The sequence below is a fragment of the Etheostoma spectabile genome, chromosome 9 (assembly GCF_008692095.1).
Source record: "Etheostoma spectabile isolate EspeVRDwgs_2016 chromosome 9, UIUC_Espe_1.0, whole genome shotgun sequence".
Taxonomy (NCBI): Eukaryota; Metazoa; Chordata; class Actinopteri; order Perciformes; family Percidae; genus Etheostoma; species Etheostoma spectabile.
This window is the reverse complement of record NC_045741.1, coordinates 21,987,597-22,005,920: the sequence shown is the minus strand read 5'-3', so window position 1 is coordinate 22,005,920 and position 18,324 is coordinate 21,987,597. Positions and strand designations below refer to the sequence as shown.

Sequence of the window (18,324 nt, the reverse complement as noted above, 5' to 3'; positions counted from 1 at the left end):
AAGTTGCCAGTACAGTAAGACTGTAGTAAGTGTTTGCCTGGACTTTCCAAATGCGTCATACCATAAAAAAACGCAATAAAAGATTATCAGATTAGACAAGACAAGAGGTCAAAGTGACCCGAGCAGCTAAAAACATACAATTACCAAGAACTGTTTTTCCAAAAATTTGCATGTAACAAAAGGGGTGTGCGTGTCTCTTGATAATCTTCACAGTTTATATTGTCATCTATCTGCACCTTCAAGTTCAGTTTTTCTGTTGACTAACTCAGATCTTTGTTCATGAAATAAAGATCTTATACTGCACATTCTCAGCCAACAGATATTTCTTTGATTACTCCTCGTCATCAACAGGTTTTCACCACCAACAGTGTCATGCTTAAAAAGTCTGACAACCAGCCAGCCCATGGTTATTACTGTTTGCCATGATGAAACAAACTCTTAAATCCAACTATCAATTATTTAAAGGTGTACCTTCTCAATGGGAAACTTCCCTCTGCGGGGGATCCCAGTGGGGATCAGACAGGAGGAGCAGCTGTCAGTCCTCACCAGGCCTGCCACAATAAACTCAGGCCGTGGGCCTAATTAGCCCTGCCTCTCCTCGCCAGGCCTCGATCAGCCTTCCATCAACTGCAACCTCAGGTAGGTACAATGGACTGACAGTCAGACTCATTCATACATGTACTCATACATTTAACCAACTCTTATTCCTGTGAGCTTGCACAGAAGCCTCTGGAAAAATCCTGAGTTGATCATGTGCTGTTAATTGAGCATTCAGAGATAAAAGAGCCTCTTACAGCGAGGTGACAGCAGCAAGTTGTTCTGCAAACACATGGCTGACCTTATGAGATGTCCTGCTGAGATTGTCAGATTGTGAATGTGTATGTGTGCTCTTGTGTGCTATTTCTGTGAGGACCGATTTGAGATTTTGACAATAAGAGGAAAGACATTTGTGGGAAGTGAGAATTTTTAAGGTGTTTTTCACTTCTTTAAAAGACTGTTTAATGGTCTGGCCTTTTAAGATTAAAAAAACAATTACATTAATCTTAAATTTAGAGAAAGGGCTGAGGTTTATCAAAATGGCATCATGACTTTGCGTAAATATACCCGGCAACTTTCTTAAGCCAAGTGGCATGTTATCTGTACGCTTTTTAAGCTATCTGCGTGTATGTCCACGCTGTATAGAGTGGGCATTCATATATACGCCACTTGCCGTGTTAGCGCGAGAAGAACGTGTTATCGCAAGAAGAAAGTTATGCTTGAGATTAGGAAAAGAAGAACCGGTTGGGTTTAGGAAAAGAAGAACGGGGTTGGCTTGTATAAAAGAAGAAAACGTCTGTTGAAGAAAAGTCACACACGGGACAAGGAACAGTCACACATGGTCACACAAGGGACGCAATCCCCGGTCTCCTGGGTGAAAGTCCTGTGTTTTACCCATCCTCCGCCCTTTCATACTACTCGCTATGGCATAAATTAACATGCACTCGCGTGTCATACATTGGCGTGTCATGCATATGCCATTTCATGAGATAAGTCTGGGTTTATAAATTACACCCATGTACATCAAATCCTTCTTTTACTTCAGTTCTCCAGTTTAAAGCACGAAAGGAAAAAATGAACTAAAGAAGGCATAGCCAAAACCTCAGATTGTCGGTTGTTGGGCAACCCCACAGTGATGACAACACTGCAGGAAGTAGCAAGAAATAGTCCAGCATAAACCCCCTGTAAAATTGTAACATGACCTTTGTTTTCCTTAAGTTTTACAAATGAGATAAAGTGTGTTAATAATGCCGCATTTCCACTGCATGGTACGTCACGGCTCTACCCGACTCACTCTTGCTTGGTTTCATTAGCATAAGTTGTGGATAGTAGCTAGTACAAGGTACTTGTTTGACACCACCTCGGTCGAGGTTTCAAGGGAGATGAATCAATACTAAAAGGTGGAGTTAAAACACTGCAGACCACTGATGAGTCAGAAAGAATCGTCACTGGCGCGATACGGGACATCCAGCACGGACTGGCCATTTTAAAAAAGCAAAGCTGTTGTCAATAGCGACCACAATAGTTTTAATTCCCTTGATCCAGATTTTTTAAAAATGGCAGCCTGAAAAACCACGGCATACATAATGCCATACATCAAAAAACTGCAGATATTGTTGCAGATGAAAGGATCCAAGGAGTATCAGCTGAGAATCCCGCCTACACAGAGGTGGTACTAGTCGCCCTGGAAAACGAAACAGAGAGAAACACCTGGTATCAAAAGTGACTTGAGTCGAGTGGAACCATACAGTGGAAATGAGGCATTAGTAAGCTATAAAGGTGCTGGTATGTGGATTTTGTTTACTTTTGGACCAAGGTCTAAGTGTAATGAAGGGTACACTGTGGTATTGCTGCTTTTACTTAAGTAAAATATCTGAATACTTCTTCAACCACTGGGCATTAACGTAAGGAGAGTGGCTAAAGAATGCATTCTGTCAATAAGGGTCCTCACAAGTATAGAAATGCAAACGTTTGTGTGCCATTGTTTATATGCTTATATGTCTATATATTTACAATATGTGCTCTTATTTGTGCTTACATGTGTATTAACTTGTAAATAAATCTTCATACGCCATGATTCACAAAGAGCCACTCATCAAAGCTACAGTGGATATTGACCAGAACACAGAAACACTCAGCAAACGATATAATATGACTCATTGAATGATGACTTGTTGTAATAGCATGTGACACTGCGATCAGACATCCTTACATATAATTCCCGTTAATGTTTGTTAATCTGATACAGTAGAGCTTATTAGATGTAATGAGACACTCCCTCCACAACAGCACATTAACCTGGAGGTTATTCAGTCTGGATGCTTTCCTTCTGGCCACTACAGCACACACAATGTTTAGATTTAAACTGTATTCTTGACACAGATGTTTCTGTAGATGTATAATCATTATTGGTTATATTTTATCCACTTGGCGGCTTAATTATCTGTAATATGATAATCAACACACACACACACACACACACACACACACACACACACACACTTTTTTCTCAGCTGTCGATTAAGATTCATCTAGTTTCTATTTTTAAGCACCTATGGACCAATGGACGTGCAAGCCCAGAGAAAACAATAGACAGCGATCAACAATAGAGGTCTACTCATTCTATTTGCTGGGTTTTTATAATCATCAGTAGGCCAGTCAGTCAGTCAGGAAGCTGTTGAAAGGAGCAGAACAATGGCTGAGAAGAGGCCACACCTGGCCCGGACACCTGGTGAGCTACACAGCAGCAGCACAAACACACAACCATTGGACATTTGAGTGTGGTCCTCCTCCTCAGCAACAAGCAGAGGAAATAATATAGTTGCTTCCTTTTCAGTAATAGAATAGAGCTAGTCTTTAGGTTTTTGAAACAAGCCAAATAATCATTGTCACAGAATATGTCACAGCACTGCTGGAAATTAAAATGTTATGTAAAACCGATTTGGGTAATGCCACTCTGAGTTAATGGCAGTATGTAGGCAGGCAACACTACAATGATATAAAACAGAGATAATCAGCAAAGCCTCACATTGGAGAAGTTGAAACCAGAGTATATTTGGCATGTTTACTTAAAAGGTGACCAAAACTATTAATTGATTATAAAAAAGGTTGCTGATGTATTTTATTGTCGATTGGCTGATCTTTTAATTTACCAATCATTGCAGCTCTATTGAGCTTGATATACTGTATTCACTGTACACAACTCGTCAGTAGGGACAGTGCTGTTCTGGCAACAACTGGTCTTCATAACCTTTTGTTGACAGAAAAGCTTTACAGCCATAAGCAGAGAAACTCCTGTGTGTTCCTCTAATCCACTTTCCATTGACACCCCCTTTTTCTGCCCTATTTTTGTCTAAATATTGTCATATCTGAGTCAAACTGATATGTATAGTTTCATCCACTTCTGGATTATTGTTTTATAAAATAGTAAAAATAATGGCCGTGGCGCACAGAAAAAGTCTGATTTAGTGCTTGTTTTTTTTCATGTCCTGCTTTATTTTCTTAAATCCTAAGTCACTGTTGTACAGAATTGGATTGCATTTCAATTAATGAATCAATTAAATAAACCAAAATATTGTTTCATTCAAACAAATCCTAGACTGAGCTCTCTCTCTCTCTCTCTCTCTCTCTCTCATGTATTTCCCTGTGTGTATTTCACTGTGCATGCTGTCCATGGTGCTGAAATTTACAATTTTTTGCACAGATAAATTCGGGGCAAAGCACTAAAGAGAATGTAGGACTTAAGTATTGTGTGAAATTGTGTACATAATATGAGAACATTGTTCTTGTTTATTTGTTAAACTGGAACACTGTTTACCCACCTTAGTTATTCACTCCTACGATTCCTTGCACATCTCGGATGAATGTGTTTGTATATTTCACACCTTACCCGCTTCATTTACACCATGAAGCAGAAAAAGGATATGGCCACTCAATGATTTTCTTTGCGTACTTCCTGACCACGTTGTCCTCGCCAAAGATGAAGAGGGACCTGTTGACGGTGAAGCAGTTCTCCCTGACCGGGATTGGGTTGTACAAGGCCATGGTGCGAGCACGCTGCGCTTTGGTCTGCTTAAAGGCTGGGGAGATGCCACCTGTGGACACGGCCGCCCCATCGCGGTTCCGGTTGCGATCGGACCCTCCATCCCCTGGGCTCAACAAGCCCGGGACCTCGTCTCCAAACCGGGCCATTCTGTCGGGAGGGAAGACAGGATAGGAAAGGGAGGTTATAGTTTCCTAGAAAGCAGGGCGCGGTGCTGCGCTCGGTGTGACAGCAGCGAAGTGGCGAGATCCTGACCCGTTTTAGTCCATCATCAGTTTAATTCGCAAAAAAAACCCCGCCGAACTCAGTGTTCCCCAACTTTAAAATCTGTCCACAACATTCACGGATTTTTCTCCAGTCTGTCCAATTAGAGAAAAAACGTCGATTCCAAGTGTGCTCCGGGTAAAATAAAGGACACAAATCCAAAAAGTAATTAAATTCCGCCCCATTTAACAATCTGTCGTCTTAAATGAACTCATTCATTTCGCAGCGTTGTATCCATCCAAACATTAATGGCTTAAAGAAAAGCTGCAACAGGTCACGTCTTCAGCCATCCTCAGTCCCCTGAGCGAGAAGCAGTAGAACAGGTTGATCCATGGATTTTTAAATAAACTAGCAACAGTCGTCTGACTAATTCAGAGCACATCACTCCTGTCTCCTCTCTGCTCTTCTCTGTTGACCACCTACCACAAGAGCACTATCCTGCTGCGTGCGTAAGAGGACGACCGGAAGAAAAAAAAAGTTTGGCATTTTCCACGACATTCCCCCCCCCCCCCCCCCCCCCCCCCCCCGAAACAACGCGATCAAAACATGCTGTCAAATACATGTCACATGGAGGAAAAAGCAAACTCTCAATCCGTCTTGTGTGCAGTGGGATGGTGGGCTGGAGAGGGAGTATCTCCCTTCCCGCCAGCACCGTCAGTGCGGGAGAGAAGCCAACAGTGTCTCCTAATGCGACAGGCACCTCTCCTGACCTCTGTCCAACCCCACACACGCACTTTAACATGCGCAGGTTGACTTAACAACCCGTGAGTCTAATTGATAAAATCACAATGTAATGAAACAAAGATTAGATTCCTCTATCTTCACGCAAGAGATTATGTAAACCATAATCAACGACCATTTGAAAAGGGACCATGTTTTGATTTGTCCATTTGATGCTTGTGTTGTTCATTTTAGGATGAGCAAACTGAATGCTGGTCACACATGGAGTTTGGTAAGGGAGTAAACACCTGGTGTGAGATTAACCAGTGCCAGCCAAGACACCTAGGAGGACAGCAACAAGCATCTTTGGCTAATTACATGGCTAAGAACCTACTATTGCAAGGCATGCTAGTGAGGGGGGAGTCGAGCTGCTGTGTGCTGACTGAAAGGAATATCTACTCGTGAGGATGGGGAATGTTCACAATGAAGAGGGGAAAAAATAGGAGAGCAGGGCCAGATGTTGGGTTGGAAGGGTGGAGTTGAAATGTTACAGTTGTCAGTTCTGAGAAAAATGACTATAGATCAAGCCATAATGAAGACAATTTGCTTTAAAGTATAAGTGTGGTAATGTTCTATGTTTTTCTTACTGTCAACAAAACCCTTGAAAAGAGCAAAACTAATGATAAATTGATTCTAACAACTTTTATCAGTGTAGCCAAAAGTATGATAAAGCTTCCTTCTCTGTGCCATAGACCTCACAACAAGACTTTACAACCATGCACAGTGGTGCATTGTGCTAAATGCTAATGAAACTAACTTTTACCTAGGTAAAATTGAGGCGGTGAATGTAATTAGTTTACATGTATTTTGTCATTTTTATTTTGTCATGGGACGAATACAAAGTCGGACCTGAGTTAAAGCTGGGAAATGTATGGATATTATGTCGATATCTTAATATGAGACTAGATATCGTCTTAGATTTGGGATATTATAAAATTGTAATATGGTATAAGTGTTGTCTTTTTCTGGATTTAAAGGCCGCATTACAGTAAAGTGATGTTATTTTCTGAACTTAACAGATTGTTGTAACTTCTATTATTGGCCTTTACCCACTCAGTCATTATATCCAGATTGATGATTATTTATCAAAAATTTCATTGTATAAATATTTTGTGAAGCACCAAATAGTCAACACTACCATATCGTTGTGGTATTGATATTGAGGTATTTGGTCAAATATATTGTGGTATTTGATTTTCTCCATATCGCCCACCCCGTACCTGAGTGATAACAAAAGTCATCCTATAGGGGTATACCTGTACTAAATTTAATGGCAATCCATCCAGATGTTGAGAGATTTCCCTCAAACCCCAATTGTGAACCTCATGGTGACGCTAGAGAAAAAGTCAAGGGATCTATCAAATAGATATTTCAGTCTCAACCAAAGTGGTGGATTGACTTACAGACTGACACTGCCATCTGCTAAAAACTATTAAAAACACATCTGTGAATAACACCTTTGCAGCGGATAACATGCTCCGTTATTATAATGAACATGGGCCCTGTATGTTTGTATGTAGCATGTTTATTTGTAGTTGATCACACATACCACCGCCTTACTGCTGTAAATATTAGATGTGTTAAAATCCACAACTGAAAACAGTCCAAGAAATGCACAATTTACAAAGATTTAAAGCAAGTAGTAAATGTCTGAATGAAAGCCTTTATTTTTATGAGATTCAAGCTGAGAGAATCAATGTAAAGTAAAATTCACCAGTAAACAGAAGTGAAGGGAGAGAAGAAATCAAAGAGAAGATGAACCACAGGAGAGCGTTAACCACGATGCTGACACTGATGGGTATTTAGTGATGGTGGTATGACGAAGGCAGTGATCAATGGTGTGTGGCCTCCAACTCATTAGTGCTCCAACACATTATGGGGATTAAAAATAGAACGCATAACAGACAGATTTCTGACATCTCCTCATGATGAATGGTTAGATGAGACGTACAAATCTTCCAATGACGTACTCCTCCAGTTATAAGACAAAAAACCGTTGAAAGCAAAATTACATTTTACTTGTTTTTTTTGTTATTGTGTTTATTTGTCTTAGCTTAGTGTGATAGAAATGTTACTTCTGCCACTTCCGCTGTGCAGCAGGGACACCAATACATTGTTTTCTGCCAGGAGGAGAGCGTGAAGCAGCCACAGCTCCCTTGGCTGAGAGGTGAGGGGTGAATCATGGTAATTAGGTGTTAGTAACAAAGATGATTAGGGTGGAAGGATGATAGTTATTTACTTGGGAAAAGGCACAATTCTGGGGAAATATATGAATCACAATTTTTTAGCTTAGAATTATCACGATCACCACAAGCCTGTAAACATAGAGGCATCAATGAAGAGAAGGGAGAGCATTGCAGAGCATGGGAGCGCTTTAAAACCTATTTTATACAATTTATGTTTAAAACTCACAGAAGAGCGTTTGTGATGCAGTTGGCTCGTAAAATTAAATGAGAATCAAAGTCATGAAAATAAAAATAAAAAAACAATGTAAGTTATTTTAAAATTAAATCGTGAACAGGGTGAATCACGATTTTATAACGATTAACCATGAAGGTCTGGTCTCTTTATAGATACAGCTTTGAGTCAGTAGTTTTTTTCTCTAATTAAAAAAAGGTTATTTTATTTGGACTGTGACTTGACCCAACTGAAATATGACTTAAATGTATTTGCTGACAGGCTCCAATCAACGAGACATTCTAGCTTTGATCAAACCATCAAAAGGTTTAAATGGACACCATTGGTGACACTGGTGACACCACTGAGGTTAGTTGGCAACCATTTGTAATAATGCACCCAAAAGGTTATATGTTGTAACTAATGGCTTTATTGGTGGTTAAAACAATATACTAATGATTTACAGATCAGTGATAAGCCATTTACAGTAATAAGATTTGGGTTGCCATGATGTGAAAAATCCCTTTGTCTGTTGCTATGGTCTTTTGTTTACCTTTTCTATTTGGTAATACATGGTAGTAATACATTAATAAAAGCTCATAGGCTTCTCACTACCTATTAAGCCACCAAGTCTGCCGTTAGAAATGCCAATAAATCCAGATTATCTGCAGCCCTTTCCCTATAATGTTCACATGAGAATGTACTGATTAGATTTCAATAATATATCTCAAAATGTTGGATTCTGAAACTAAAAACGTGTCTCAATATTTCCATTCCAATAGAAGTAGGGTAACACATTCCTTTCGGTCCCCTATTAAGCATTTATTAGCAGTACATAAACATTAAAAGAGGTTTATACCTTACTATAAAGTAGTTGTAAGAAGATATGTGTTTAATAAACCATAAGTGGAGGCTGCTCTATAAACAGATGATGAACGACAATATGGTAAAACACAGTTGTAATCATTTAAAATATACCTTATAGTGTGTTCACCATTCAATAAACATTTATATACTGCTAATAAATGCTAAAAAAAAGGGATTTAAAGTAAAGGGTCAGTAAATTAGATTTCCAATTCATTTAGATTTCCAATTAGAGGAAAGTATCCACAGCTTCAAGTGATTGCTATGAAGTAAAAGGATTTTTTTAAGGATATTTGAAAAACAAACAAGATCCTATAAAATAAATTGATATTTCAACAACTGTTAAAAATACAAAAAATAACTAATTTGAATCTTTCTCATGGAGGCAACAGAAAGTCTCACAGGATTTGTACAGTAACCTTAAAATATTCTGCTGTATTGTGTATATCCTTCTATACTATTTAAGGTAAATATTGTTGGAGACATTCAATTTGACATCGTAGACATGTCAATGTTATACAACCTTCCTGCTGAAGGAGACGTCTAGCTTGCAAAAATCTAGCTGAGGAACATGGGGTTACCAAGGTTACTTGCTGTCATTACAGCAGGTTGACAGTCCCTGCTCTGGTAATGGGACTTAGTGACACAGGACTGAGGTGAAAATAAAGATTTCAATTCAGAAATAGAAAGGGTGAACAGAGATACTGGCAGGCTTGAATCTGAAACCTGCTCATTATTATGCTCTTACCTTAATGGTATTGAAATAAATTAGCTTCTTGACCTGAGGAAAAGAACAGTCATGTGAAAGCCCACATAAGAATTCACTTTACACACGTTTGTTCACGTTGTCATGTGAACATTGGCTGCCAGCATCTTTCCTACTAGCTCCCGCAATTTGAATTCACATGACTTTTTACGTGGCTACAGTGTAGAGTTTACTCCATTTCTGCCCACACATAACCATAAATAAATTAGATCTGCTACAGTGACAAGCAGCAATTTATTGTTTAAGAAAAAAAGAATTGTGGTGCTAACTTTGCTTAGCAAGACTATAATTCACAAAGTTTGTCTGTTGGTGATTTTTTTCAGGGTTAGTTTGTAGTAATAGTCTTGATTTTTGCAACCATGGATTTGTTAATTAATAATATTGGGCGGCTCAGTTGTGCGGTAGGCTAAACATATCCGATTCAGAAACTTTAGTTTCTTGATGGAGAACCACACATACTGTGCAAGAAAAAAGTGCAGGACAAACAGTATATTTGGAGCAGAGAATTATAAAAAAAAATTCAGTCAACAACTTCTACACAAAATATTCAGCAGTACAAACTAAAGGTAAAAACTATTATCTTTATGTCTTGTGTGACACGATACAGCTTGTACAGTCTGGATCTTATAGATTCAATCTGAATTGAAACAATTGGTCTTGTTCCGAGTGAGGGGACAATAGAGCAGGAGATTGGCCGGAGAATCGGAGCAGCAAGGGCAGTTTTGCATTTACTTTTTCGCATTTTTGTGATGACATGAGAGCTGAGCCGGAAGGCAAAACTCTCGATCTACTAGTTCATTTTTGTTTCACCTATGGTCATGACGGCTGGCTTCCCCCTTAGAGATAGGATGAGACACTAAGCCCGCTACTTGGCGTCGAAAGGAGCCAGTTGAGTAGACAGAGGCCTTGGAGAAGACCCAGGACTAGGTGTAAAGGCCTTGAAATGTCTCAGGATCCCCCAGTCTGAGCTGGTAAATGTGCCGCTGGAAAGGAAGGTTTGGGGTCCACTGCTAGAGTTGCTGCCCACGCAACCCAACCCCAGATAACCAGTTGAAGACAATGATGCTGATAACTATGATGATGAAACAAATACTAAATGACAGACTTGTATTCACACACACCTGTGGCTATTTTTGTAGGTGTTTCTCATTTGTGTTCCTTTGTGAAGCAATTTAGTTTGAAACCATGTCCGGTAAGTAAACAGTAATAAAAGGAAAGAAAATGGAAAAAAATAGTATCATTGACTAAAGTAAAGTATTGTAATTGGAAGAGTGTAACTGCAGGCAGCTTGTGTAGTGAGTCACATACAGCAGAAGACATTATTTACACAGTGCTGTGAGACAGACAGACAGAGACGTCATAAGGAATCTGTGTGTCTGAGTAAGACATGTCAACACATTTTCATCAGTGTGGCTAACACACTTGTTGACAGCCATTGGAGGGTTTTTACACGTGCAGGTATAAATAAGCAGGTAAACATACGTTATGAACATAACACAACTTCAAAGAGTTGGATAATCGTTTTAGAGTGATTCTCTGACATCTCCTTTATACCACTATATTTCTGTTGAAACTAAATGTATTTATCTCAGTCTACATTTCATTTTGTTAGGACAAATACATACATGTCAAATAAAAACTCTTGCACCAAAGGATCGTGGGTGGTGTAGTATTCTGCATGGTTCTCAATCCAGAAGGATGAAGGCATTGATTGGGCACAACAATCCTATTTATTTAATTAGTTTAAACCACGTGTTGAAGGAGTTTATGCTAGATTGAAAGTTTTTTTTGACTCTTGCCAGGCTAACCTAATATTAAAATTGTTTTCAACATGTCACAGTCGGATTAGTCTCCATAGCAACAAGGCATCCATGAAGGGACGGTGTTGTCCAGCATTCACATACAGCTGAGGTATATGAGCAACAAAGTGGTCTAAGCCAATTTTGCTCCAACAACTGTGCTTAAAACATTTAGCCATCAATGTCATGTCATCTGACAAGCTATCAGAACATAATCACACACACACCACACCACACACACAACACACACAACACACACACACACACACACCACACACACACACACACACACACACACACACACACACACACAGTAAACTTTTATTTGGATTTATCGGAACATTTACCATAATTCATCATCCACAATCAACATAACAGGAAAACCTGAACACATAAGATGTCTAATTTCAAACAACTGCCTGGATGCTTAGTTGGCCACATGACTTTGCGTAAACATTTATGCCAACTTTCTTAAGCCAAGTGGCGTGTTACCTGTATGCATTTTGAGCTATACACGTGTATGTCTGCGCTGTATACAGCGGTCATAAACATACACGCCACTTGCCGTGTTCTTGCAAGAAGAAAGTGACGGTTGAGTTTAGGAAACGTGACATGCGGTTGGGTTTAGGAAACAAAGAACCGGTTGGCTTTAGGAAAAGAAGAACGGGGTTGGCTTTAGTAAAAAAAAAAAAAAAGGTGACGGTTGAGTTCAGAAAACGTGACACGCGATTGGGTTTAGGAAAAGAAGAACTGTTTGAATTTAGGAAAGGAAGAATGAGGTTGGCTTTAGTAAAAAAAAAAAAAAATCCTAAACGCTTGAGTTTACGAAATGTGACACATGGGACACGAAGGAAACTTGACACGCAGGACACAATCCCCAGGCTCCTGCATGAAAGTCCTGTGTGTTACCCATCCACCACCCTGACCAACGCGGATTTTTGCCCTTTCATACTACTCGCTACGGCGTAAATTGACACGCTATCACAAGGTAATGTAAGTCAATGGCGTAGAAAAACATGCTAAAAAGCAAGTATGCGTCTTGATAACATGCGTGTCATACATATGCCATTTCATGAGATCAATCTGCAGTTAGACTGTTATTTAAGGAATGACCTGGGTGTAATCAGGTCTCTACCTTTTGTTGCATGCATTTAAGGAGGAGAACAGCTTGGAGATGTGGATGACAATGTGGTTTTATGCCACTGCTACAACAACTGTTGAATTGAGGAAAAAACATTTTATGTAATTAAGTTAAACACTATTATTTACCTTAAACAACACCTATTTAACATAGTGACAGTATGTGTCAAGTGTGTGCTCAAATCTAAAAAACAGTACAAAAAAGACTTAAACCTATTAAGTTCCCCAAAAATAGCCGCTGTGCTGGGTCAGTATGCCATCGGCTAGACCCCAGAATTCAACATGACACAAAAAAGCTCCGGGCAAACATAGAAGGACAGACAGATGACAAAGGCAGACCTATTGATGAGGCGAGATGAAGGGGCCGGGGGATTGGACTATATTTAGCTACATTGAGATGGTAATGGTTGGAACATGAGAGGACTTTTGTGTGTGAGTGTATGTGTCTGGGTGTGTCTTAATGATGAGCTGTACAAGAACCTTCATTTGAATTTCTGTGCTTTACATTGGGAAAGTGTTTTGATCATAGCAACAGGAATAATTGGGTGGGTTTGGCAGAATCAATGGTCATCTCTCTGTAATAACACAGCATGGAAATAGCAGCACTGTTGGTTCTTTCCTGGCCCCGATCAGCGCCCAAAGGAAATATGAGGAAACAAATTTACCCTGCAGATTGATTTCACTGTGTCGCTCCCTTTCTGTCTTACCCTCTCTATTACCCTCATATATCTCTCCAGCTGTCTTACCCTTTCTCTGCCCCCCCACACTACACTCCAACCCAGATTTCTGCATTCAACTGTTGTCTTCCTCCTACTTGTTTCCTAGCAACCAAACTGACAAGCCCCCTATTCTCAGCCCCATGAATCTGTCCCCGTAACCTTAGATTTTATGGAATAAGCTACATAAATCATCATTCCCCCACGGGGGGCTGAATTATGATCGTTGTCTCTCCAGACAAACGACTCCATCTACAAGCAGGTTGTTAACCTAGTTTCTGATATATTACAAGTGGACAAAGCAACAGTTGGGCAGTAAATAGGGTGCTGCAATCATCAAAGCTGACATTTATACAGCTGTCAGAGATGCTGGATTAATTTAAGTGATTCAATTTAGAATGACAAAGAGGATTTATTTTCCTGTCATGTACTGAATCCAGCCATATATTGGCCAATGATTTTGAAAGATTTTCACAATTTACACAGCTTTTGAGGCCCAAGGAAGTTGAGCAGCAGATAAAAACACTGCAGCCAACGTTCTGTTAGTGTTTAGAAGATTATACTGTTTTAATGCCCTAATAATAATAATAATAATAATAATTGGCTAAAGAAGTGATACCCTTAAATTAAACCTCAGAAAGAGCATTTACATTTTATAAAATCCCAAATATATATATATATATATATATATATAATATATATATATATATATTTTTTTTTATTTTTATTTTATTTTTATATATATTTCTAACCCGGCCACCACATCTATATTTTTTGACAATTCAGTTAAATGTCTGTCCTTCTAGTACAAAATACAAAAACAACAACCAACACTGGTAAATTATTTTGGGGCAGCTTTAGAATACCATTGGGGTAACACTTTTGTGTTTGGCTCAAAGATTGTACCTTTTAGTACTTGTTTCTTGAGGCTATGGGATACATCACACCAATGATACAGAAAACTCTGGGAAAGACCGCGTCATCTTTAAAATAAAGATTTATTAAAAGACATACTTAAACAGTCATTGAAGGAATTCCTTGTGCAAAGAGCATTGAATGTCATGGCAGGTTTGGCAGGGTGTTTAAATGTACCTCCATCATAGTGCAGGTGGATGACATCTCCAACTTATATTTAATAAAACTCCAATGGCGGCTTTGTATTATCAATCTGACACTGGTTTATATGTGTACTAACACTACTGTCACATTATACATGCTTGTTGCATGACCCTTTTGGTGAATGAAGTCAAGGGTGCTGGGAAATGTGATTGCTGAGCAATTATCTCCATCTAGTGACAAATATAGGTACTACATTATTTAAAAGAACAGAATTCATCAAGTTTTATTTGGATATTTAGAGTTCAAAGATGTACTTGTAATTTGACAAATATAGAGTACACAGGTGTCTAACAATTGATGCTACTGTCTGACAGCTTTGTGGTTAGTAATTTTCCAATTTCTTTAATATAATTATTCACATTACGGATACATATATATATATTTTGTCATGGTTGTGAACCATGTAAAAGCTCTTTACCACTGTCAAATCGTCAAGTGCACGAGGGCTCTCTCAAAGACATTTTGAGCCCTTTCTCAACGCTTTCCATAAACTGCATGTCTGCAAACTTTGTCTGATGGAATTACAGACAATTTATCGCATTGTGACAGAAAAACACAGAGTTCACAGGAGAAGCCTGAAAGCGTTAAAAAAAAAAATGAAACAAGGAGGAATGGCAAATTAGTGTTCAGCCTGGAGTATTGCATTTACACAAATACATTACATCAACTTTCAGGATTTAGATGAAATGATTACGTGAAAATCAGAGGAACACAAGCACACCTGGTTTTGACCAAAATTAGTAAATTGATTATTTGACTACTACACTCTAGAGCCTAGAAGCCGATCAAATCTTTCTTGACCATAAAGAACTTTAAAAAAAGTAAAATAACAAGTCCCACATGCCCAATTATACCAAACATGTTTCGGCGTGGTCACAGTAATGTGATATGCCGACACAAAGTACCGTCCCATTTCTATTCATACCATTTCAATCCTTGCAGCCTCTTGCACTTGGTTGGAATTGGGCCTCTTGTCTTCAACCACTTCTCACTTACCCCACCCCCATGATGTATTTCTTAGACAATTTTCCGACCTGCCATTCTCCACCCATCCACCAGACGGCCTGAGACTTCCCAGTCACTTGACTCCTACATCTGCCTGCTCACCTGTTCCTCATCCCTCTCCATTTATTCCAGCCCATCTCCACTTGCTCCTGACCTGCTCACCAATCATGCCCTTTTGGATTTATTTTAATGTTCAAACTGTCATCTTGTTGCCAACATAAAAGCCTGTTCCTGATCATTGCCTTTATTAAATCCCCCGAGGGCTTGCAAACCACGGTATTACTTTCTTCAGCCACCAGAGGAAATGCAAGCTGTACAAATGTCAATAACAAAAGAGCTGAAAGTAGCTTGTGAGGAAGAACATAGGTTTGCGAAATGAACACATTAAAATGTAGTTTTCTTGTTCAACAACAATAACACATTTAGGGGAATGTTTCTATTACAAAACATGTATTTGCAATGGCTTGCAGACCTTTCTTAGACCAAACATTTCAACGGTGCAAAACCAAAAAAAAACTCTATTAAATCCTGATGATGGAAATCCATCATACTATACAGCAAAAGGGAGCAGGTGGGTTAATCAAGAAAAGCCATGAATAAGGTTTTCTCTGTGACAAATTGGTGCCGCAGCTATTAACTTTTAAAATTAAACCATCCATTAGTCCATATATCTATCTGGCTCATAATCAGAGTGAATGGAAATGATGTTAGTAATCAAACTGGCAGAGAGACAGATCAATACTGTCAACAGGCAGCTGTAAATTTATCACAGAGGTGTGCAAGGGACAAGTCATAACCACATGGCTGGTAGGCTGGAGTACAGTTTACTCTGATAACTAAAACTGTCCCAGCAGCTGCAGATTGGGTATGCTTGATTCTTTATTCCACATGACAGTATTTCCCCCACGTCACAGCTGCTCTGATCGGAAAACCGTAATGTGCAGACAAGACATGACTGAAGCTCCAGTGAATCACTAAGACTTTTGATTATGAATGGCCTCTGGTGGGCAAAAAAAATGCTAATCTAACATACGCTGGATCAAATCAAACTTTGGCTTGAGATGAATAGGATGGAGGGATGATTCATCAGTTCTCTGCGTGTTTGCAGTCTCAGCCACTGTTTCTTTTTATCAATGTTTCAGCATGCAGGGGGAAGTTCCAGCCTGCCCAATTTAAACATAACCAAGCTTTAAATATGTAATGTGTCACTTTCTTGTTCTCATTGTACCTCTGCATTAATAATTCCCAGGAAAAACTATTTCAATTATTCCTCTTCTCCTGTGTATCCCTTCCAGTTGGATTTTGGTGTCTCTGTCAACACATTTTCCCTATTAGTATCAAGTGACATCATGATATAAACAAATTATTAATTCACAGGCTAAAACACCATCAATGTGTCTCATGGATACATGCATGAGTCTGCCTGTGCAGTGGGCAGTTCTCAGAAGCTCCACTAGGGGTCAGAGACACAACACTAAAGTTGGAGTTTGCTGCTATGTTGGATATTGATGAAGACTCAGTTTGCTTACCCAGCATCCTTCTCCCCATTTGTCAGAACTACTCCCCTCCTGGAGCAACATAAGTCACACAGCTGCAACATTTTAGGCTTCCTCTGGTTTTGGGGGGGCGGGAAGGATGTGATAAATATCTTGCACACACATTTCAAGCGTGTCGCTGGCTTGTTTCCCTGCATATCAGTCTTCAACAACGGCTAATGTGTGGATCTTGATGTTGGCCACATAATCTACAAACCTACACTGAATTGTAATTTCAAGGTATAGTGGCCAAAAAAGGCTATGCAGATGTAGCTAAGGCCCCCTGCTAAGCCCATTTGGCTGAAAGAAATCCTGTTGCACTACAACAGCATTGAACTCTCAGAGCACAGCACCATCATCTTTGATATTTAAATCTGAAGCTTTGAATAAACGGACGGGAGTGAATTCAACAACGGGGCACACATTCATCCTTCCCTCAGCGTGTCAGGACTTTAATGTCCAAAGAAGCACATGACAGCTTTGCTATTTTCAGCATGTATGCACACCACACATACACCCCCTCACCCCCACCCCATCTTTTCTCACACACACACACACACACACACACACACACACACACACACACACACACACACACACACACACACACACACACACACACACACACACACAAAAATAGATGTTTTTGAAACAGATGGTTTGATTGGATTTCTTGTTATAACTTGACATTGTGCAACCCGGCAATCAGCAGGACCACTCAACATACAAATCACTTCCTTACTCATGCTAGCTGAGAGTCTATTTTAAAAGAGGGGTTAAGGGTGTCACTTCTCTGGCCAAACACCATTGCATGAGTGCCTTTTGTTTGTCTGTGAGCATGCGTACAGGTTGGTAAGTCACAATGCTTCCTGTGCTAAATGATTTCATATAACAGGGCAGACTGGGAGGCCAACACAAAGCTTTTCCTAGCAGAAGCTGTACAGCAAACCAGCTGCTCAGAAAATGGTATCTCTCTTGCCAATACATCTTTCTGTGAGTAAATAAGTTAACATGAATTCTATTTTATTTTGACAGAGGCTAATAAGACAATGCTTTTAGGTCAATAAATAATGGATTTCTTAATCAAGTGTTCAAATAATTTAGAGTAACTTGCATTTAACTTTATGTTCCTCAGGCAGCTTTCAGTTTTTATTTTCCAAAACTAGAGTAAAGACAGCTACACTACCTTAAGCACACTCACTTACTTAAATATGAATATCAAATTACACATAAGATTCCATCTAGCAGAGAGCCTGAAACATAATTTCAAGATATTGCTTGTGCCGAGTGAGTTATCAGCACATCTATGGTCTTATTAAGTATTAAACAGATAATAAATGCCCCTCATGTGCAAGGGCCAGCAAACCATATCCATTAGGACCCTGCATATGTGTGTGTGTGTGTGTGTGTGTGTGTGTGT

At 39.4% G+C, this 18,324-nt stretch overlaps 1 protein-coding gene across 10 annotated transcripts in view; it reads right to left on the bottom strand.

The window, feature by feature from the left end:
* Window positions 1-18,324, bottom strand: part of cacna1ea (calcium channel, voltage-dependent, R type, alpha 1E subunit a) — a 93,701-nt gene that overhangs the window by 55,409 nt on the left and 19,968 nt on the right. For all 10 annotated transcript variants that reach the window (XR_004333459.1, XR_004333460.1, XM_032525673.1 and 7 more), the window contains one exon: window positions 4,463-4,729. Coding sequence is in view for 8 of the 10 variants with exons in the window: in XM_032525673.1 (XP_032381564.1) it covers window positions 4,463-4,729 (267 nt within the window). In the remaining 2 variants the exon portion in view is untranslated. The remainder of the gene's footprint in view (window positions 1-4,462; window positions 4,730-18,324) is intronic.